The sequence below is a fragment of the Physeter macrocephalus genome, chromosome 20 (assembly GCF_002837175.3).
Source record: "Physeter macrocephalus isolate SW-GA chromosome 20, ASM283717v5, whole genome shotgun sequence".
In the NCBI taxonomy this organism is placed as follows: domain Eukaryota; kingdom Metazoa; phylum Chordata; class Mammalia; order Artiodactyla; family Physeteridae; genus Physeter; species Physeter macrocephalus.
The window spans coordinates 56597886-56617841 of NC_041233.1; the positions used below are offsets into that span (position 1 = coordinate 56597886).

General features: G+C 38.8%; 1 protein-coding gene across 5 annotated transcripts in view; it reads right to left on the reverse strand.

The window, feature by feature from the left end:
• Positions 1 to 18895, reverse strand: part of CHUK (component of inhibitor of nuclear factor kappa B kinase complex) — a 33819-nt gene extending 14924 nt beyond the window's left edge. For 4 of the 5 annotated variants that reach the window (XR_003677696.2, XM_024121264.3, XM_007117620.4 and 1 more), the window contains exons 1-12: positions 18726 to 18895; positions 14268 to 14362; positions 12005 to 12119; positions 11278 to 11347; positions 10336 to 10424; positions 9066 to 9155; positions 8802 to 8926; positions 8506 to 8613; positions 7761 to 7896; positions 4116 to 4310; positions 3031 to 3133; positions 70 to 193 (exon numbers count right to left, since the gene is read on the reverse strand). Coding sequence is in view for 4 of the 5 variants with exons in the window: in XM_024121264.3 (XP_023977032.1) it covers positions 70 to 193; positions 3031 to 3133; positions 4116 to 4310; positions 7761 to 7896; positions 8506 to 8613; positions 8802 to 8926; positions 9066 to 9155; positions 10336 to 10424; positions 11278 to 11347; positions 12005 to 12119; positions 14268 to 14362; positions 18726 to 18830 (1355 nt within the window). In the remaining variant the exon portion in view is untranslated. Of the gene's footprint in view, positions 1 to 69; positions 194 to 3030; positions 3134 to 4115; positions 4311 to 7760; positions 7897 to 8505; positions 8614 to 8801; positions 8927 to 9065; positions 9156 to 10335; positions 10425 to 11277; positions 11350 to 12004; positions 12120 to 14267; positions 14363 to 18725 lie in introns of those variants that run through there. The other variant, XM_028481807.2, reaches the window with a different exon arrangement.
• Positions 18896 to 19956: the final 1061 nt, after the last annotated feature.

Genomic DNA, 19956 nt, shown 5'->3' on the forward strand with positions numbered 1-19956 from the left:
ACTGGCAAAATTTATTCTTGAGCATTAATGCACATGACACTGTGCATGTAAACAAGAGAATCCACTTACATTGCTGCTCTCTGTCCCTGAAAGAGCCTGCTATAGTCTTCTTTTAGCCCAGACACATAGTGCACTGCTTCGGCCCATACTTTACGCAGCTGTATAATTGGAAGCTGTATTTTGCTGTCCTGTACTATGTGTAAGAAGTTGGGGAAAAGGAGAGGGGAGTTACTTTTTAAGATTCTAGAGTTCATTTATTATTCTTTGTGATTTCCTGTCCATACATATAGCATTCCCATAGATACTAGAAACGGATGCTAGAAAGAACCACTTGTTACTGTGTCATTTAGTCAATGTACATTTACCGAACACCTGTACACCTAACATGAGCCCTCCAGATACAAGGGGAAATAAAAATGAAGAAGACGTAATTACTACATAATCGCAAAGCTTACAATTATTCCTGTCTTTCTTTTCCTTGCTTCTCGCCAACCTGGAATACTCTTTTTTTCTCTCCACTAATTCAAATTCTTTATTTCTCTGAAGATCTAAATGAAGTCCCACGTCCTCCACAATCTGCCACAGTCTTTTCTGCTTCTGAATAACAAATTTCATCTCCTGGACTACCAACCCAGCTTCAGGAAAACTTTATTTTTTTACAGTATATGATTACAGGGTAAATAGCAGCTTAATAAGAAATGCCTTCCTCAATGTAAGACTTAACGAAATTACCTATTTATAATTATCTCTCGTCTTTTCTTTGGTAAAGGGAATGCTTCTTTCTAAAACCATGGCAGGTATATATTAAGTTCAATGAAATTCCATTTTAACATTATAAAATTCTCCAAGATTGAAGAGAGATTCATCTCATACTTCAGGTGGCAATTATATTCTGTTATTCTTTTCCAATGAAAATCTTCAGAGAAAGGTCACTACACTAGATTTCATATTGAGAAAACACATTATCTGAAACAGACTTCAAAAAAATAAAGCTGTGTATCTGGAAAAATCTTTGCCTCCCCTAATAATGATTAATAGCCTCAAATAACTTTTCTTCTGTTTTTATATACTCACACTTACTCCTGAGGCTTCCTATAACAGACCAAACAAACAAAACAAAACAAAACCCACACCTTTTTAAAAAGAGTCTGGGTGAGGAGAGCCTGGAAAAAAAATCATATACTGTCAAAAATAAAGTCTGAAAGGGCCTAGAAATGATACCCCAAGTATCATACCAAGTATCCAGATTTTGGTTTCTAATACTATTCTCAATTAAAATGAAAGGAACCAGGGCTCCTTGGAGAAATGGCTGATTCTAGGACTAGGGCAGGAAATTTAAAAGATGGTCCTGGAATACCATGTGGTGCCAGAAAGTAAGGAAGTGCTTAAAAAAACAAAAACAGAAACACCCTTATTGATGGGGCAAGTAAAAGGGGCACAGGAAGCCAAATGAAAGAGCTCCTAATGGAAGCTCCAACAATTTGAACAACAAAATAAATAAACTAGTATTGGATTATAATCCATAATATAAAGTAAATATCCATGAATTCAAATTGATATAATAAATTGAATAAATTAATAAATGGGAAAGAAGAGATAAATCTTGTGTGCAAAAGAATTCCAAATAAATTATGTAGATACCCTACCCTAAAGGAGGGGGAGCATAACTCCCACTCCTTAAGTGTGGGTTCTTGCATAGTGATTTCCTTCCACAGAGTACAGTATGGAATGGGGGGGAAAGACTAAACCTTACAGTGGAGAAAGCTGACAAACACTACTTCAGCCAGGTGAGCAAGGTCAATACTAACAGTCATTAATCATGTTGACAATATGTACCCTTTACATAATGTGATGAAAACAGCACTTGAATTCTGTGATCTTTCTCTCAAAAATCCATTTTCCTAGTCTAATCATGAGAAAAAAAATCAGATAAATTGCAACAGTGGGGCATCCTACAAAATATTTGACCAGTACTGTCAAGGTCATCAAAAACAAGGAAAATCTGAGAAACTATCACAACCAAGAAGAGCCTAAGGAGACATGACAACTAAATGTAATGTGGTATCCTGGATGGGATTCTGGAACAGAAAAGGAACATCAGATTAAAAACTAAAAGAAATCTGAATAAAGTATGAACTTCAGTTAATAATAATATATTGGTTCATTAATTGTAACAAAAGTATCATACTGATGTTTAAGTTGTTAACAATAGGGGAAGCTATATGTGTGGGGGAGGGGAGTAACATAAGAACTCTATACTATCTGCTCAATTTTTCTATAAATCTAGAACTGCTTTAAAAAAAAAAAACTAGGGCTTCCCTGGTGGCGCAGTGGTTGAGAGTCCGCCTGCTGATGCAGGGGACACGGGTTCGTGCCCCGGTCCCGGATGATCCCACATGCCGCGGAGCAGCTGGGCCCGTGGGCCATGGCCGCTGAGCCTGCGCGTCCAGAGCCTGTGCTCCACAGCGGGAGAGGCCACGGCAGTGAGAGGCCCGCGTATGGCAAAAAAAAAAACAAAACAAAAAACTAATGAAAAGGAAAGATTATATAATTTCAGCCATTATGCCCAATTTTGTTCTTGATTTTATAATTTTGTGCTTGTTTTTAGTTTTGGGTAGACAGAAATTGATCACTTAACTTCTTCAGAAGAAAATAATAATTCTCTCAGGATAAATGAAATCATTTGAATGTTAAGCAGTATTCATAGGATAAAATGAAGTATTTGAACATGCTTAAATAATGAAGGAGAAACTAAAAAGTGGGCTTAATTAATAGTGAAGATTCATTGTTTTATATATGAGAACCCTATCCATAGGAAAGTAAGTCTTCTCCCAAATGAGGGATCTGGTGGTGACTTAAAATCTACCTCTTCACCTTTCAAACCATACAAACCCATCTTTCACCACATATAGAAACCTGAAGTATGAGACACAGAATAGAAACACCAAAGGACCATTTCTACTAGTCATTTTGAGTCAAAATTACATTATTTCAGATCTAAAGCTCAGTCAGTAAATGAACTATACTTACCAATATAATTTACACAGTCAGATAAACTTCTGGAAGCAAATGGTCCTTCATATACAGTCTTACTTTTATCAAACAAATAAACCATATAGCTATCACAGCCCCTCTGAAAGAGAAACAAACAATTAAGAGAAAAGATCCTTGAAAATCCTAGGTTCTCTGAGTACCTAAGCACCAGATTTCCTACTCTGAAATGCCAAAGGTGAAGTCAATTTCATTAGCATACGTCTCACAGATTTAAGGTCTAAACTTTTGTTTATAAAAAATAAATAAATAACTGTAGTATGGACTAAAGTGAAAAACAATCACCAGACCCAAAAGGACAAAAGCAAAAAGTCTTAACAACATATATCCATAGAATGGCAACACTATTCAGCTAAAGTAATGATTTATGCTATGACATGAATGAATCTCAAAAATATAACAGTATGAAAGAAATCAGACACAAGAGATTATAGATTATATGATTCCATTTATATGGAATGTTCAGAAAAGGCAAATCTATAGAGGTAGAAAGTAAATCAGTGATTTTTATGGGGTGGACTGAATGGATATTAACAGTCAATGAACATGAAGGATCTTATTGAGATGGAAATGTTTTAAAACTGATTTATGATAATGGCTGTGCAATTAGGGTAGTTTGCTAAAAAAAATCACTAAATTGTACACTTGAAATGGGTTAATTGCATGATATATAAAATATGCCTCAATAAAGTCAAAAAAAGAAAAATGAAAAAAGAGTCATGACCAAAATCATATTTTACCATCCATCTATCCTCTGACAGGACCTATGAGACTTCTGGTCTAATTTGAAGGTTCTAGGCTCTAGTACAAAAAGGGGGAAAAAAAGGGAGGAGGGAAGTGGCACCAAAGAGAAAGTCATGCATAGTTCAAAACAACAAATGTTTCATTTCTATCTTTTCACCTTGCAAAGCAATAAGCGTAATGAGTAGGATAAAACTAAAAGAAGAATTCTAAGATGCGGACCATCCCCCAAAGGATTCCAAGTATACATCAAAAATGCAGGGAATGCAATCTCTCTGTGCAAACAGATTTCTTATACTCTAGGTATATTAGAATTGTCTTACAACTCCATCCAAAACACACTGAGAGGCTGGTTTCCGAGGATCCAAAGAAATTCCCGTCTCTGAAAGAAGCTCTTGAGAACCAGTATTTATTCCAGTTTCACGCTCAATACGAGACTGTAGTGAATGAAGACTTTCATCAGGTGGTAACAGAAAAGAAATGATCTTTGCAGAAGTCATATTTAGGATGTGTACTATCTGTTTAAATAAGAAAAAAGAGAAATAACTATTGATCGTTTGCTACATCAAAGATTCAGTGCTTAGGCTTCCCTGGTGGCGCAGTGGTTGAGAGTCCGCCTGCCGATGCAGGGGACACGGGTTCGTGCCCCGGTCTGGGAAGATCCCACATGCCGTGGAGTGGCTGGGCCCATGAGCCATGGCCGCTGAGCCTGCGCGTCCGGAGCCTGTGCTCTGCAACGGGAGAGGCCACAACAGTGAGAGGCCCGCATTCCGCCAAAAAAAAAAAAAAAAAAGGTTGGAGGAAGAGAAGGGAATCTTCCAAGTTGACATGGATTACAGAACAAGCATACCAGCTGAGACCTTCCATTCCATCCTGGCCTAGGCAGATTTCACACCATGACAGTGTCCACTAAGAACAATAGCAGAAATTTAGTATGAAAATCCTAAGGTGGACATTTACTTTTACACAGGGTATATTTCAAACTAGGGTGGGGTGATCATAGCTCCCACTACTAAAGCCGAGCTAGAAGGGAACAAAAGAAAGGGTGAGGAAATACAACCTAAATTAATCTTTTTGTTCACTCAAATATTTGACAAGTACTTACTATGGTATATACTATTTAGTGTGTTGTGCTAGTAATGGGTATGCAAATTGAGTAACTTACTGATCTTTGCCCTCCATAGGATAATAGTCAAATAAGAGATATTAAGAAACTTTAAAAGAACTAAAATACAATGCAAAATGCAATAGGTACTGTAATGATGTAAAATATTGTGCCAATTCCAAAGGAGATTACTTGGTGGGCGGAGAGGGATGCTTTATAAAGGAGGCACTATTTGAGCTAAACTTTGAAAAGGAAGAATGATTAGAACAAGAAAAGATTGAAAGAAGAAAGGTTCTTCTAGGCAGAAAACAACAAGGTAGGCAGAGAGGTAGAAAGGGATGAGCATAATCAGAGAATATAAATTATTCAGTTCAAAGGTACCTAAAATGATGCCCCCTTAGGGCATAACAGGAGCTAAGCCTGGAAGTGCAGGATGAAATGAGACCAAGATAGATTCTGAATACCAATGTTAAGAGTTTGGACTTTGAAAGGAAACTATGGAAGGCTTTCTAAATTGAGAACCTGGCAAGTTCAGAATTGTTAAAACATTCTAAAGATAAATCTCACAAAATAATTGGTTATGTAAATTAAAGGACATGGAATAGTCAGACAGCCAAAGTTTCCAACCTACGTAACTGGAAGGGTGACAGTGCAAGTAAGAGGCACAGGAAAAGCTGCAGAAGTAATTAACGGAGCAAATGTGCTCAGTTTTTAATGAATTATGTCTTGGATAAGTGGGACCACCAAGTGCAGTTATAAATACTCTGCAGAGAGTTGTATAGTCACAACTAAGGAGATAAATTTGGAAGTTATCCATACTCAGTTTATAGTTAAAGTTATACAACTGGAGAGACTGCCAAAGAAAAGGAAGAAAAGTAATATGGAAGAAGAGAAAGCTAAGGAGAGACTCTTAGCGGCAAAGAATGTTCAGTATACTTTTTTCAACTTTGCTACATACTTAAAGTTTTTCATAATAAACAGTTGGAAAAATATGCAGACTCACTAAACTTTTTTTTTAAGGGAAAGAAATATTTCAGTAACTGTTTTGTTGACTTCTTCCTTAAATGAAAATAAAACAGATGCCATTCCCTCCTTGAACGATGTAATAAACACCTTAGAAAAATGCCCTGCAATAATACCAACCTGTTTTGCAGTTCATGCTTCTGTGTTTATGACATTCCCCTGCCTGTAAATCTTTCCTCCTGACCATTCCCAGGATTAACACTTACTTATCCTTCAAAGTTCAGTCCTATTATAACATCTAGGAAGCATCCCTGAACGACTATGAATAGTACCCTACACATACCTTATTCTGTACAACCTCAAAATAATAATGATCTTTTAAAGAAGACATTACTGTACCTAAGCTATAAATAAGTATGTGTGTGTGTGTGTGTGTGTGTGTGTGTGTATGTATATATATATATTTATATATATATATTTTTTTTTTGGCCCGGATTCACAGATATGCAAACCGTGGTGTTGCAAAACTGAACTAAAGTCTATAGACCACAAAACACATAAGGAGGACTCTTTTCCCATGCTCTACGAACAAGCACATACTCACAGACCCCTTCCAAGTAAAAGTGATGCTATGATTACCATGACAAGGCTAAAAAAAATCTGAGATGAAAACTGAAATCTTTTGAAGGTAACAAAGAACTAAAGAGTGTCACCAAGTCCTGCTTGTCTAACACATTAGGGGATGATTTATTGCTTGGCACAGTAGAAGAAAACCAAATTATGACACAAGATATCTTTTCAATGTTAGCCAAGAATGACACCAACATGGCCTGAAGTTCCTATTTTAAAAAGTATATCAACATGAGAGTAAAACGTTATATGACTACTTCTTTCTCATTTCAGTTTTAGAAATGCTACCTGCTACAAGCAATCAACAAATATGAAAAGACCATAGATGAGAGTTGTTTTGGGGTATACAGCATAATAGAACCTCTCATTCATATCACTGGATATTTACTGAGAACCTGGTACATGCCCTGCTTTGTACACAATGCCGGCATAGGGACGGTGTGGTGGTAGGGTAGACAACTGTTAATAAAAGTAGTAAAAACAATCCCAGCATTGAAAAGACAATCTGTATAGAGAGGCATGAGTGGAAGATGAGAAACAATTAGAATATATAATAGTAAAAATGATTAAATGACAAACTGTGAAGTAGAGACCATTCAGAGAAAAGGAAAGTTGAATACGTGCCAGTGTAGGTGAGGAGATACACAGAGATAGGTATCAGTCTGGGCAGAAGCATCTGTCAAAGCACAAAAATGCATAAGGGACTTGATGGCATAAGGAGCAGTGACAAGCTGGTCCTAAGTGAAGTAAAGGGTAAGAGAAACGAAACAAGCACTTGGATGGGGTGGACCTGAATTAAGAAAGCCCCCAAAGGCCAAGCAGATCAGTTTAGACTTGACTTGGTAGGCAAGAAAGAACTGTTAAGTTTCTTGGACAGGAGAATAAAAAAGCATTTTCAGAAGATGAGACAGGCAGTTCATGTTACATGGACTGTAGGATGGAAAGGAAATATAGAGGCATGAAAGCCAGGTAGGAACCTTCCTCACCAAACCAAATCTAGTATGATCAGACCTAAATGAATAAGGTGAAATGGTACCAATATGAGAAAGGGGAAAATCCAAAAGATGCTACAAAGGAATAATCAACAAGACCATTTTGAAGTAAAACTGAGAACGCTTACTAAATAAATAAAAATGCATCCACTCTAAGAATATCATCTTTTTCATATAAGCATCAGGAAAAGATTATTAAAATATACTTATGCCCATTTTCCAAATAAGTTTGTTAACTTCAATGCAAGTCTTATGAAGTAGACCCCATTCAAACTAACCTTCAAATTCAGAATGTGATCCATTAATACAAAACATCTTGGCTGCTTCAAAGTAAGATCAATAGGTCCTCCTCTCTGCTGAGGATCCCAGTTCAGCATCAACTGTAGCCAGTTTTCCATGGGTTCTACTATTAAACTGGAAAACATGCAAAAACGGGATAAAACTCATTAAGTTCCAGTTTTCCTTTAGTTTTGTAAAAAAAAGTAAAGGTAGTTTTACAGGTTGTCCATTTCCTTTGTCATTATTTGTATCATTTTATATCTTACTTTCAAATAATTCATGAAATGACACATGACAAGCCTTTTTTCCATAAAAAAACAACCCCAAACCCACATATGCAAGTTACGGGCAACTCCAACAGGTGAATCCAGTTCCATTCCCTAAGGAACCCATTCACCATAGTATCCCAAGAGTGTTCTTAGCACCTAAGCCAATCAGTTGAATGGCAGTTCTTGTTTCCACTAGACCTGTGCTGTCCATATGGTTGCCACTAGTCACAAGTGGCTATTTGCACTTGCACTTAAGTTAATTAAAATTAAATAAACTTCAAATTCAGTTCTTCAGTCATACCACCCACCTTTCAGGTATTCAGATACTCATGTGGCCAGCACAAATATAAAACATTTCCATCATCACAGAAAGTTCCACTGGATAATGCTGCTTGAAACAGACAACAACTCTACTACTGTTCTTTTAAAACCCTGAAGAAACTGAGGCAAACTTCCTCAACTAAAATATACATACCTACAAAGGCTATTTGGTTGAGGTAAATGGCTACTAAACCGAACTTCTCCTGTCATCTCTTCGCATGCAAATATACACTTTGGATCCTTCTTCTTAATCTTCTCATGCCTATAAAAACAAAAGCTACCTCAGTTGACAACCTGATTCTCACAAACACTAAGAATTTTTGCCTTTTAATTTTATTCAATTACGTGTTAAAAAGCAATTATACCATTTAAAGAAAGGTTGAGGGGGAAGCGGGCAACTGAAAATTTCCATTCCCATTAATCATACCAAAGTTCTCTTCCATTTCTTACCAGGTAAATGGCTGCAGATGATGCAAAAAAGGCCTATACCCAGCAATACACTCAAACACCATGGTCCCAAAGCTCCAATAATCAACAGTGGCTGTGTAAGGCTTATTCTCAAAGAGCTCTGGGGCCTTAAAAAGAAAAAATGCTTTAAACATCAATACTGTAAGAGAAAAGCTACATGAGTTTTGAACTATTATATTCACAACCTTCAGAAATAAGAATGAGAATCCTGTACACTTAAATTCAAAGAAACAATACATGTCTTACCAGATACTGCAATGTTCCCACAAAGGATGTACACAGACTTCCTTGATCAACATCTTTGGCATATCCTAAATCAATTATTTTATGCATAATCTGCAAAACAGTAGGTATTAAATGGTTGAGAAATTTGAAAAGGAAAGGCAATGATGTCCTTATTAAGACTCTTGAGAGGGTGGTGGTGAAGAGCATGGGCTCTGAAATAACACAAACATGTTTCAGGCCTGAGCTCCATCACTTAAATAGCCATGTGATCTTGATCAAGTTACTTAACTTCTCTCAGTTTCCTATGTAATGGTATTACTAACAATCCCTACTTCACAGAATTGCTATTAGGATTCAATGAAATAGTGAAAATAATTTAACAGTGTCTGACATGTGGTAAAAACTAAATATAGACTGGCTATTAATTTTTATTTTGGTATATTCAGAATAAGCTTGATCCATTAAAACTGGAAGGCAAAGGCAACTTCCAAACTTGTAAGAAGCATCATACCATTTTAGAGTGGATCAATGTGAGTACACACCTATCTAACTTCAAGAATATCCTGAAGTCTCAGGATACAAAAAAACCCCAAATAGTTGTTGCAAAGCATACACAAAGGGCTTCTAAGAGAAGATGCATCATCAAGGTTTCATCACCTCCAACTGATCATTATCTCCACTACCTAAGGCCACACAATCCAATTCAAGGTTTAGATTCTTGGCTTTATGTCTTTATTGGAATGGAATTTGGGCACCAGAAGCAAGAAAACTGCTCAAATTACTTTGATAAAAATATATGTTCCAGGAATCAATTCACAATTTCTCGTTCTTCTCAAGATGACTCTTTTAGGAACCTGAGAAATCAAGGTTTTGATTTTTAATTAAATATAGAACTTAGGACTTTTGGGGAGGAGAAAGAGTTTTGTTTTGTCTTGTTTTTCTTAAATAAGAAACATACCTTAAACATATTTTTTTCTTAAAGCAGACCGAGGATGTGTGTGTTTTTTGGATGTGCTTTGTAAGGATTAACAAATTACTTACTTACTGCCTACTACCTCTGCTAGATACTGTGCTGGAAAAAAGAAATGAAAAAGACAGGTGTAGTTCCTTCTCTGATGGAGCTAACTGTATTAGCAGAGGAGACAAACAACTAAACACAAAACCACACTTCAGTGTAGTGAGGGCTGGGACGAAGTATAGAATGCTATGGAGGGCACCAAACCTCAAAGACTAAACTACATTATGGAGACTCTATTCGACTGGCATGAACATTTCTGCAGGTTTTACCTACCTTTCCACCAACATCCTGAAGAACTATGTTTTCAGGTTTTAGATCACGATGTATAATTTTGTTTTCATGCAAATATCGTATCCCAGATCCTAAATAAAGTTTAAAATGTATTTTGAGGTAATAAACAACACTGAATTAAAAAAAATTCATCTCACATTTTGTACAGATCTGCTCTGATGCTCAAATTTATATGGACCATCATAACTACATGATTAATGATTTAATAGAAGCTCAGATTTTCTCCACAGAATATCCAGTAACAAATACTGCAGAATTATAACATGTACTCATTTAACTTATGAAAATTAATATTAAAAAGAAATGGCACAAGCAATTGAGAAAAATCCCTGTATTTATCATTGGAGCCTTTCCTTCTGACCTAGATCACCCTCTTCAACTAGACTTTTGCCTCCATGACCTAAGAAAAGAAGCAAAATCAAAATATACAGAGAAACATAGTCTGGGCTTTTGAACTTCCTCCAAGGGCCTACCATCCTGGTCATTTTAGGAATTTTGCAGGAGTAATTATGATTAAAAAGAGACTTCACCCTAAAAGAACCTGGGCCCATGAGATGCAATGCCACTGGTAAATAAAGTTACTATGTTAATCAGGGAGGGAGCAGGAGTACAACTCAATAAGGTCATTTCACACCATTTTTTTTCTGGCAATTGGAACACCTATTAGTCAAATGGACACCTAGCCAAACACAAAAAATAAAAAACAAAATATCCTAATTTTAACTTAGCATCAACGGTAATAGTTAAATTTTTCTAATAATTTCTTACAGATAAAAAATTTCTTTAGATAAAGTTTCTTATAGTTAAAAACCTATGCTTTGTACAGTACATCAACAATTCTCCTAATTCCCAAGTAGTATATAGAATCTTTTACAGACCAAAGGGGCATTAAATTATGATGGCATTTTCATATTGATTACATACCTATATCACTCAGTAAAGAAAGTATCTGACTTTCTTTAAGTCCACAGCAATTTTCTGGTTTGTTGAGTAGCTAAAGAAAAAAAAAAAGTCTAAAAATGTATATTGTCAATATTGCTGGGCAGTAATACCGATACATTAATCATTAATCACTATACTCTGAGAGAATACTCAAATAAGAAAATAAGTCATGATTAAGAAAATATAAGGAGGAAAATTACCACATCCATACTGAGGACACGTAAATTTCATGACAAGGTTTATACAAGTAAAAATAAAGGGAGAAAGTTTTTGAAATCAAAAAAGTTGAAAAGTCTCACAGATAAATATGTAAAGATAGCCATATGGTAAGTTTAAAATGAGATCGGAAAGAAAGATTTGCAACAGAGAAGACAACTTATTAATAAACACTTTAAACATTGATACTGTGGACTAAAACCATCAATACAGTCCCATCCTGAAAACACAACCACCAATAACAAAAAATGCATGTTCTAAATCAGGGGTCAGCAAACATTCCCTGCAAAGGGCCAGAAAGTAAGTACTTTAGGCTTTGCAGGCCATATAATCTGTCACAATTACTCAACTCTGCTGCTATAGTAAGAAAGCAGCCACAAAAGCAGATAACAGGCCACACACTCCTGACTCTTACTCTACTGTATTGAGTGGGATTCAAACACTGCTGAAGTTCATGATTTACTATCTCATCATCTCAAAACATCCACACTACCTTCCGGAGATCTCCTCCAGAACAATATTCCATTGCTAGAAGAGGCACATCATTAATCAAAAAATTCAATTCCTCAGGAACATCACAGGCCTTTACAACATTGGCGTGGTTCAACCTAACAAGGGGAAAACATTATAATAAAAAATTTGTTTCCAATGAAAAGGGACTGAGTTTGAAATGGTAGTTAATTGGGGGGCAGTAAGGGGAAGAAAGGCTGACATTATTTATAATATTCTAATCTCTCATTTGTATAATTAAAAATTAATACTTGTTAAAAAGAAAATCTAGATAAGAATACTATCACAATTACTACTATTACATTTTTATATGCCAAGTAGTAAGCACTTTACATAAATTAACTCATTTACTTATCACAATAATCCTACTATAGATAGATTTATTAAGAGTTTCATCACACAGGAGAAAACTGAAGCACAAACTGGTTAAGTAACATAAGATCACACAGTGAGTAAGTGGTCAGGTAAAGATTCAAATCTGGCAGTCTGGCTCCAAAGCCTGTATCATACTACCTCTCCCATAATCACTTACAGTGTCACCCAGCTGTGATCACTATTAAAATTTTGGCATATTTCCTCCCAGTTTTTAATTTGTGCACAAATACATTTTTTTCAATAAATATCGAATCACATTATATATTATTTCCTAACTTTTTTTTAAAATTTAGCAATATATCATCCCATCATCATCATCATCATCATCAACATGCAGTGGATCTCAAAACTGGAATAGATTCCCAGGGCCTAGGGACCTAAAGAAACAGAATTTCTATGTATAGGGCCTGAGGATTTATATTGTTAACAAGCTTTCCTAGTGATTCTGCCACACAGCCAAGTTTGAGAACCATTATAGTGCATCAAGAACACTTCAGTCAGAAAGTACTTATTTCAAATCCAGACTCTTATTACCTACCAATTGTATGACTCTATAAGCTTCAACTTCCTGCTTTATAACATAGAGATAATGCCTAAACTCAGGGTTGTTGTGACAACTAGAAGAATTATTTGCAAGCACATATTAGCACACTACCCGTGGAGGTTTTAAAATATGTCCACTTCTCCCTTCAAAAGCTTAATTCTCTTTCCCTTGAGTAGGGGCTGTATTTAGTGACTAATTTCTAACAAATAGAAATTATTTGTAGAACTTCCCTCGTGGCGCAGTGGTTAAGAATCCGCCTGCCAATGCAGGGGACACAGGTTTGATCCCTGGTCCGGGAAGATCCTACATTCCGCAGAGCAACTAAGCCCGTGTGCCACAACTACTGAGCCTCCACTCTAGAGCCTGCGAGCCACAACTGCTGAGCCCACGTGCCACAACTACTGAAGCCCGTGCACCTAGAGCCCACGCTCCACAGCAAGTGAAGCCACTTCAATGAGAAGCCTGCGCACCGCAACGAAGGGCAGCCCCTGCTCGCCGCAACTAGAGAGAGCCCACGCGCAGCAAGAAAGACCCAATGTGGCCAAAAATAAATAATAAAATAAAATAAATACATTTATAAACAAAAATTATTTGTAAAGGATGGAGTGTTACTTCTGAGGAAAGATCATAAAGATATGTCAGTTTTCAACTTGCTCTCTCTCTCTCTCTCAGATCACTGACTTTGGGGAAAGCTAGCTGACATGTCATGAAGACATTCAAACTTCCCTATGGACAGGCCCATATGGTGAGGAACCGATGCCTCTAATGAACAGCCACTAAATAAGCTTGGAAGTGGATACTCCAGCCCCACTCAAGCCTCTGGAAAACTGCAGCTCCAGTCAACATTCTGAGATGTTTCAGAAGGGATCTCCTGAGTCAAAACCACCCACCTAAGTCATTCCCAAATTCCTAAACCACAGAAACTGTGAGATACCAAGTTTGTTGTTTTAAGCCACTAACTTTGAAGATAATTTTTTACAAAGCAATAGATACACTGTTTAACAAAGTAGGTGAGAGTAAAGAAATGAGAGCAGTGATTGTTATTTAACTATAAAGTGTAACAGACGAGCACTGCCCAAGATCTAGAAGAAACAGATTCTGCTCTCAGAAAGCTGAGTCTGATAATACCCAGCTGACTTTTTAAACTAAACCTACTTAAGCATGATGTGATGTTATTACTTGAAATAGAACACATATATTAAATGAGAAAGAGAAAAATATGTTCGCCAAAAGAGCCTAAGAAGAATGGATTCCTAGCCTCCTTCCCTATGATGACATCTGGATGGGCTGCAAAACCGGGGAAACTTAAGTCATCAAGTACACTTACTTCTTCATGATCTGGATTTCATGGCACCACCGTTCTCTGTTTTTGGTGCTTAGCTCCAGACGACAAGACTTAATTGCTATTTTGAGATCAAGTTCCTGCCAAAATAGAAAATCAACAGAAAATTATAAATTAGGTTCTTGTGCAGATTTACTTGCTAAGAAAGAAATGCCAACCTGGGGAAACAAAACTCTTTAGCTTTACTAATTAAACATATTTATCCACAGTTCTCTTGAGCCAATGCTTTTGCCAGGCAAACCATGAGACTATTAAACTAATGCTTTAAAACTGACCTTCAAACACACCAAAGCACACAAGCAAAAAGTCACTGAGGCTGATCCTACAGCAGATCTCTTCAGAACACTGTCCCATATATACTGCTAGAATAATACAGAGGCCCTGTCTCCCCAGTAAACTCCTTTTTGAATTCAGTCAAGACAGCTAACAAGGGCCCCAGGCTCCAGCATAACTAGAATGAGGAGAATAACTCAGGGCTCCCAGGCTCAACAGCAAGAAATAGTTTTAGTATGACCAAACCTAATACAAAAAACCTCCAAAATTAGTTCCTAATCTTTGCATTTCAAATGACATTAAAAAAATCTTAACAATGAGGGGCTTCCCTGGTGGTGTGGTGGTTGAGAGTCCGCCTGCCGATGCAGGGGACACGGGTTCGTGCCCCGGTCCGGGAAGATCCCACATGCCGGGAAGCGGCTAGGCCCGTGAGCCATGGCCGCTGAGCCTGCGCGTCCAGAGCCTGTGCTCTGCAACGGAAGAGGCCACAACAGTGAGAGGCCCGCGTAGCCCCCCCCCAAAAAAAAAAAAAAAAAACAAAACTTAACAATGATTGTGTATTTCTATATCTATAAAATGAACCTAACAGCTCTTGCCTCTATGACTAGTAATTTAGCCAATCCTAACCAAAATTAAACCCAACCTGATGCACATTACAGGAAGTAGCCAGACCTCATCACATTCTGGCAACAGTAATAATGCAGCCCAGGAACAGGAAGCAAGACAGCTTGTATGGGATGGTCTGAAATGGGGGATAGCTAGAGATAAGACAGCTGATATATAGAGAGTAAGGAACTAGGACAGACTACAATCCCACCTAACCACTGTCCTCCCTCCCTTCAACCTTTCTTTTCTTTTTTTTTTTTCTTTTTGTGGTACGCGGTTCTCTCACTGTTGTGGCCTCTCCCGTTGCGGAGCACAGGCTCCTGCATGGCTCACGGGACTAGCCGCTCCGCGGCATGTGGGATCTTCCCAGACCGGGGCACGAACCTGTGTCCCCTGCATCGGCAGGCGGACTCGCAACCACTGCGCCACCAGGGAAGCCCCAATCTTTCTTTTGTTTTGCGTAGGTACCCGGTTGTTGCTAGGTCCCATGTAAGCTTTTACTACCAGGGAGTCAATCTAACCATGAACAACATTAAGTCCTAAATTATCATATATGAATAAGGCAGGAAGCTATCTACTTCGAAAAGATCCCATCCTATAGGATCCTTCAACTTCTCAGTTTATATTTCACCTACTCTGTGAAGGCCTTCTTCACTCTACCTTTTCACAAAGAATGTTCTGTGGAAAGTTTATGGATGTCCAGCAAAACAAAAAAAGAGTTCTGTGTTAAAAAAAAAAAAAAGGTAATATTCGGGAGATGGACGGTGGTGATGGCTGCACAAAATGTGAATGTACTTAAGGCCAAAGAACTGTACACCTAAAAATGGTTAAAATGGCAAATGTTATGTATATTTAACCATAATAAAAAAAATTGGAAAATACTAAGTTAAATTAGTTTCTTTACTATAGGACTTCACAGAGCTCTTAATACGCTAATGTGGGTTATGACTCTCCAAATGAAGAAATATTATATGCAGCATTTATACAATGTATTGATCACTGTGTACTTTTTTCAAAGCATTTCACAAGGTTAGTTTTTCCAAACACGTTTTGAGATGTGCCACCCTATTCCCTAGGAAGAGTTCTTTGGTTATTTTGCCATGCTTCCACATCACTTTACAAATACCTTCATTATATAGGGTACCAAATTGTACTTAAAGTGTCTACTTCTCCCACTAGGCTTGAAATTTCCTTGAGGGCAGAAAATACTGTTTTTGTTGATTCTGGTACCATCAGCACCCAGCACAGTAATCAGCTAAATAAACCATCTCACATCCTTTTCCCTTTCTCGTTGTGATTTAAGAAGCATAGGTGAAATATTGAGATGTGGCTTCCACCAATACACAAGGATCTTGAAAGCTGTAAACTCAAAGCTGTAAGTGAAAAAGCAATGATGCTGTTTCCAAGTCTTATGACAGAGTATTTCTTCTTTTCACTACAGGCTCAGTTGTCAAACGTCCCAGTTCTGGGGAAGGGCCACTGTGGACATCTGGAAAGTTCCTGAGAGATATCTAAGATTCTAGAGGAACCCAAATCTCTTCCATTTAAAAAGTGATGAATTCCATAGACACAGAAAGTAGAATGGTGGTTGCCAGAGATTGAGGGGGAGGAGGAAATGGGGGCGGGGGGGTGTTATTATTGTTTAAAGGGTACAAAGTTTCAATTTAGGAAGATGAAAAAGTTCTGGAAATGGACGGTGATGACTGTTGCACCACAATGTAAACGTACGTACAATGCTATGGAACTGTACACTTAAAAATGGTTAAAATGGTAAATTTTATGTTATATATACTTTACCACAATTTTTTTTTAAATTGATGTATTCATCCATCCCCAGCCAGGGACCAAGCAAAGCAGTCATAGAAGCATGCTAGCATGCATACTTCTTTTTCTTATGACCAGACTGAGGGGCAGGTTTAGATAACAAGACCACAGTCAATATTCTGCTGGAAGTATTTGGCTCCTTCTCTTTACTCTTTGAGTGCCTTATGTCTGATGGTGAAAATTATTAAATTTACTACTTGTCTGGCTGTCAAAGTACTTAATGCCTTAGTCCTTCACCTTCCTTTCTCCCTGTCTCCGAGATTCCCTCCTATGCTCTATCTAGAAACCTGCTTCACAAAATGTCCTCAGTTATATCAGTGACATTTGTCATTGCAACTGCCACACAAACAAGCCTATTCCTCCCAGGTAGATTCCCATCTACCCTACCTCCCACCCTATATGGTGGGCTCTCTACTCACACCCAAATTTCTTAGGACAGCAAATCATGCTTTCTCCTCTTCAATCCACTTCTTAATTCATATGCCCATGCAAGCATTTTAGTAATACCTTAACTGTTCATCTTGTCCCATCTGTTTTTCCACACAGATTTATCTTTTACAAAAAATCTTTGAGAACACCACTTTTATCCTGACATTTCCTTTTTAAATGTCAATTAATGATGATGAAGATGATGACAAGAGCAACAACACAGCAGCAGCAGGAGCTAACATCTGAGGGCTTACCATGGGCCAGGTACTCTATTTAGCTTTAGACACATCATTACCTTATTTCACTCTCAAACAGACCCATGATGTATATACATTATTATAAACATTTCATACATGACAAAACAAAAGCTATACTGCAGGAATTATTATTCCAGGGTCTATAAACCTAACAGGTCTGTGAATGTCCTTCAAAAGAGCATGGACCCCCTCAAACGGCAATGCATAAAGTTGTGTGAGTGTGTATCTGTGCATTTGCCTTGGGAAAGGGTTCATAACTTTTATTGGTGTATCAAAAGACTGGCTCAAACATGATTGTTAGCTGCTGCTACAATGGTTAAACATTTTCAGTTAAATCAAAGCACAATTCCCAAGTCTGATGTTGGCTGTCTTCCACCTGCTAGAGCACCTCACCCTCAACCTATCTCCTCCCCTTGTGAAGCCATGATCATTTTCACTAGCTGATCCTCATATTGTTCCTTACCTAGAACGCGTCCCCAATTCCGAAGCCTTCCCAATGCGTCCAAAAGCTTAACTGTGGACCCACCATGACACCGGCCTTACCTACTCCAGGCACTACAGACATCACATGGCCTCCAAGCACACACATGAACACACATTCCAACAGGCAGGCCCATTTTCTCCCCCACTTATGCTCATAACACACAGTCTGATGTGCGTCTGCCTTACACACCCTGACTCTACATTCAGAGGGACACATACGAACCGTCACGCTCAGTAAACACTTTGTCACATCTTGACAGTCATAACAAAAGTTCCCCATAATAGCTCTACCTGACACACACTGACCAGGACCTCAGGTACAACCTCGGACTCAGACACCAGGCTCACAAACACAACTTGTGCTCTCTCTCTCTCTCTCTCTCTCTCTCTCTCTCTCTCTCTCTCACACACACACACACACACACACACACACACACACACACACACACGCTCACTGGCCCACAATACTGCCCAAGGTCTCACCACCAATCTCTCACATACTGACAGTCACTGTGTTCCACAGGCGCCGTGAAAAACACCCACCGCCGCTCCCTCGCGCGCCCTGCCTCACCCGATGTTGGTACAGGCAAACATTCCCGAAGCCGCCGGTGCCCAGCCGCTCCCGCATCTCCCAGGGCCCGCCCGCGCCCGGCCGCAGCCCCGGGGGCCGCTCCATGGGGCGGGAGGGCTAGCGGCCTCAGGTTCCGCCACTGTTCCGAGGCCGGTTCCGGGCTGCCGAGGCTCGCGGGTCTCTCTTCTCGCGAGGGCATGCGTCACTTCCGGTAACTGCAGCAGGAAAAACCCCGCCCCAACTTCTCCCGGGGGCCGCAGGAGCCCAGCCGGGGAAATGGTGGGGAGGGGAGGCGAGCATTTTCAATCCATTCTAAGTGCCCTGGGAATTTTCGTGGCTGAGAGAATCCATATGTTTTTCCAGTCTTCAAAAATATAAGATCCCTCCAAACCCTTCATTCCCTTTAAATCAGTTTCCAAACCAGTCTTTCCCGTATTCGTCTTTTCTAAACGTCACGTCGTCTCCACCCCTGTCTACACTTCACTTTTCTTCAGACCTCTGCAATCTATCCTCCAGCTTCTCCACCCGCTGAGCTGGCACGGGCAAAGGCCACCCAGGATTTGAATATTGCGAAATCCGTAGAACTAGAAAGAATTCTGCACTAACAGGCCCACTGATGGGCTTCATAGTTTTTTGTTTTTCTGCTCTTAAATGATTAATCATCTTCCATTGACAGGTCAGCTCTTCTTTTGCTTGACTTCCTATACACCTGTTCCAGGATCTCCCCTATAACCCCAAACAACTCAAGGATGTGACGCTGTTCTGGAGTAAAGAATGCTCCTCCTGACATCGGGAGCTTTTCCCTAAACGCCCTCACTGAGCTTGCTGTCAGGCATACCCCCAGTTGTGGGTTTGCCAGCTCGGTAGTTCCTCATTGTGGGGATTGTTTCCCATGAGCAATGCAGGGCTGCAGGGGCAAGCTTCCGAATGCTATTGGTGCAACAAGAAGTGCTTCTGAGTGGCAGATTGCCTTAGAATAGGGGAACCAGCTCCCCGTTTTCACTCTGAGTTGGTTGTATGCTTCACGGAACTTGGGGATCTCATCAATCACTCCAAGGTATGACATCAGCATGGAATTAAATTCTCTAAAGAAATGTGTCAGGGAGATCACCTCTGTGCTTTGTGACCACCGAGAGGGGTGGGATAGGGAGGGTGGGAGGGAGGGAGACGCAAGAGGGAAGAGATATGGAAACATATGTATATGTATAACTGATTCACTTTGTTGTAAAGG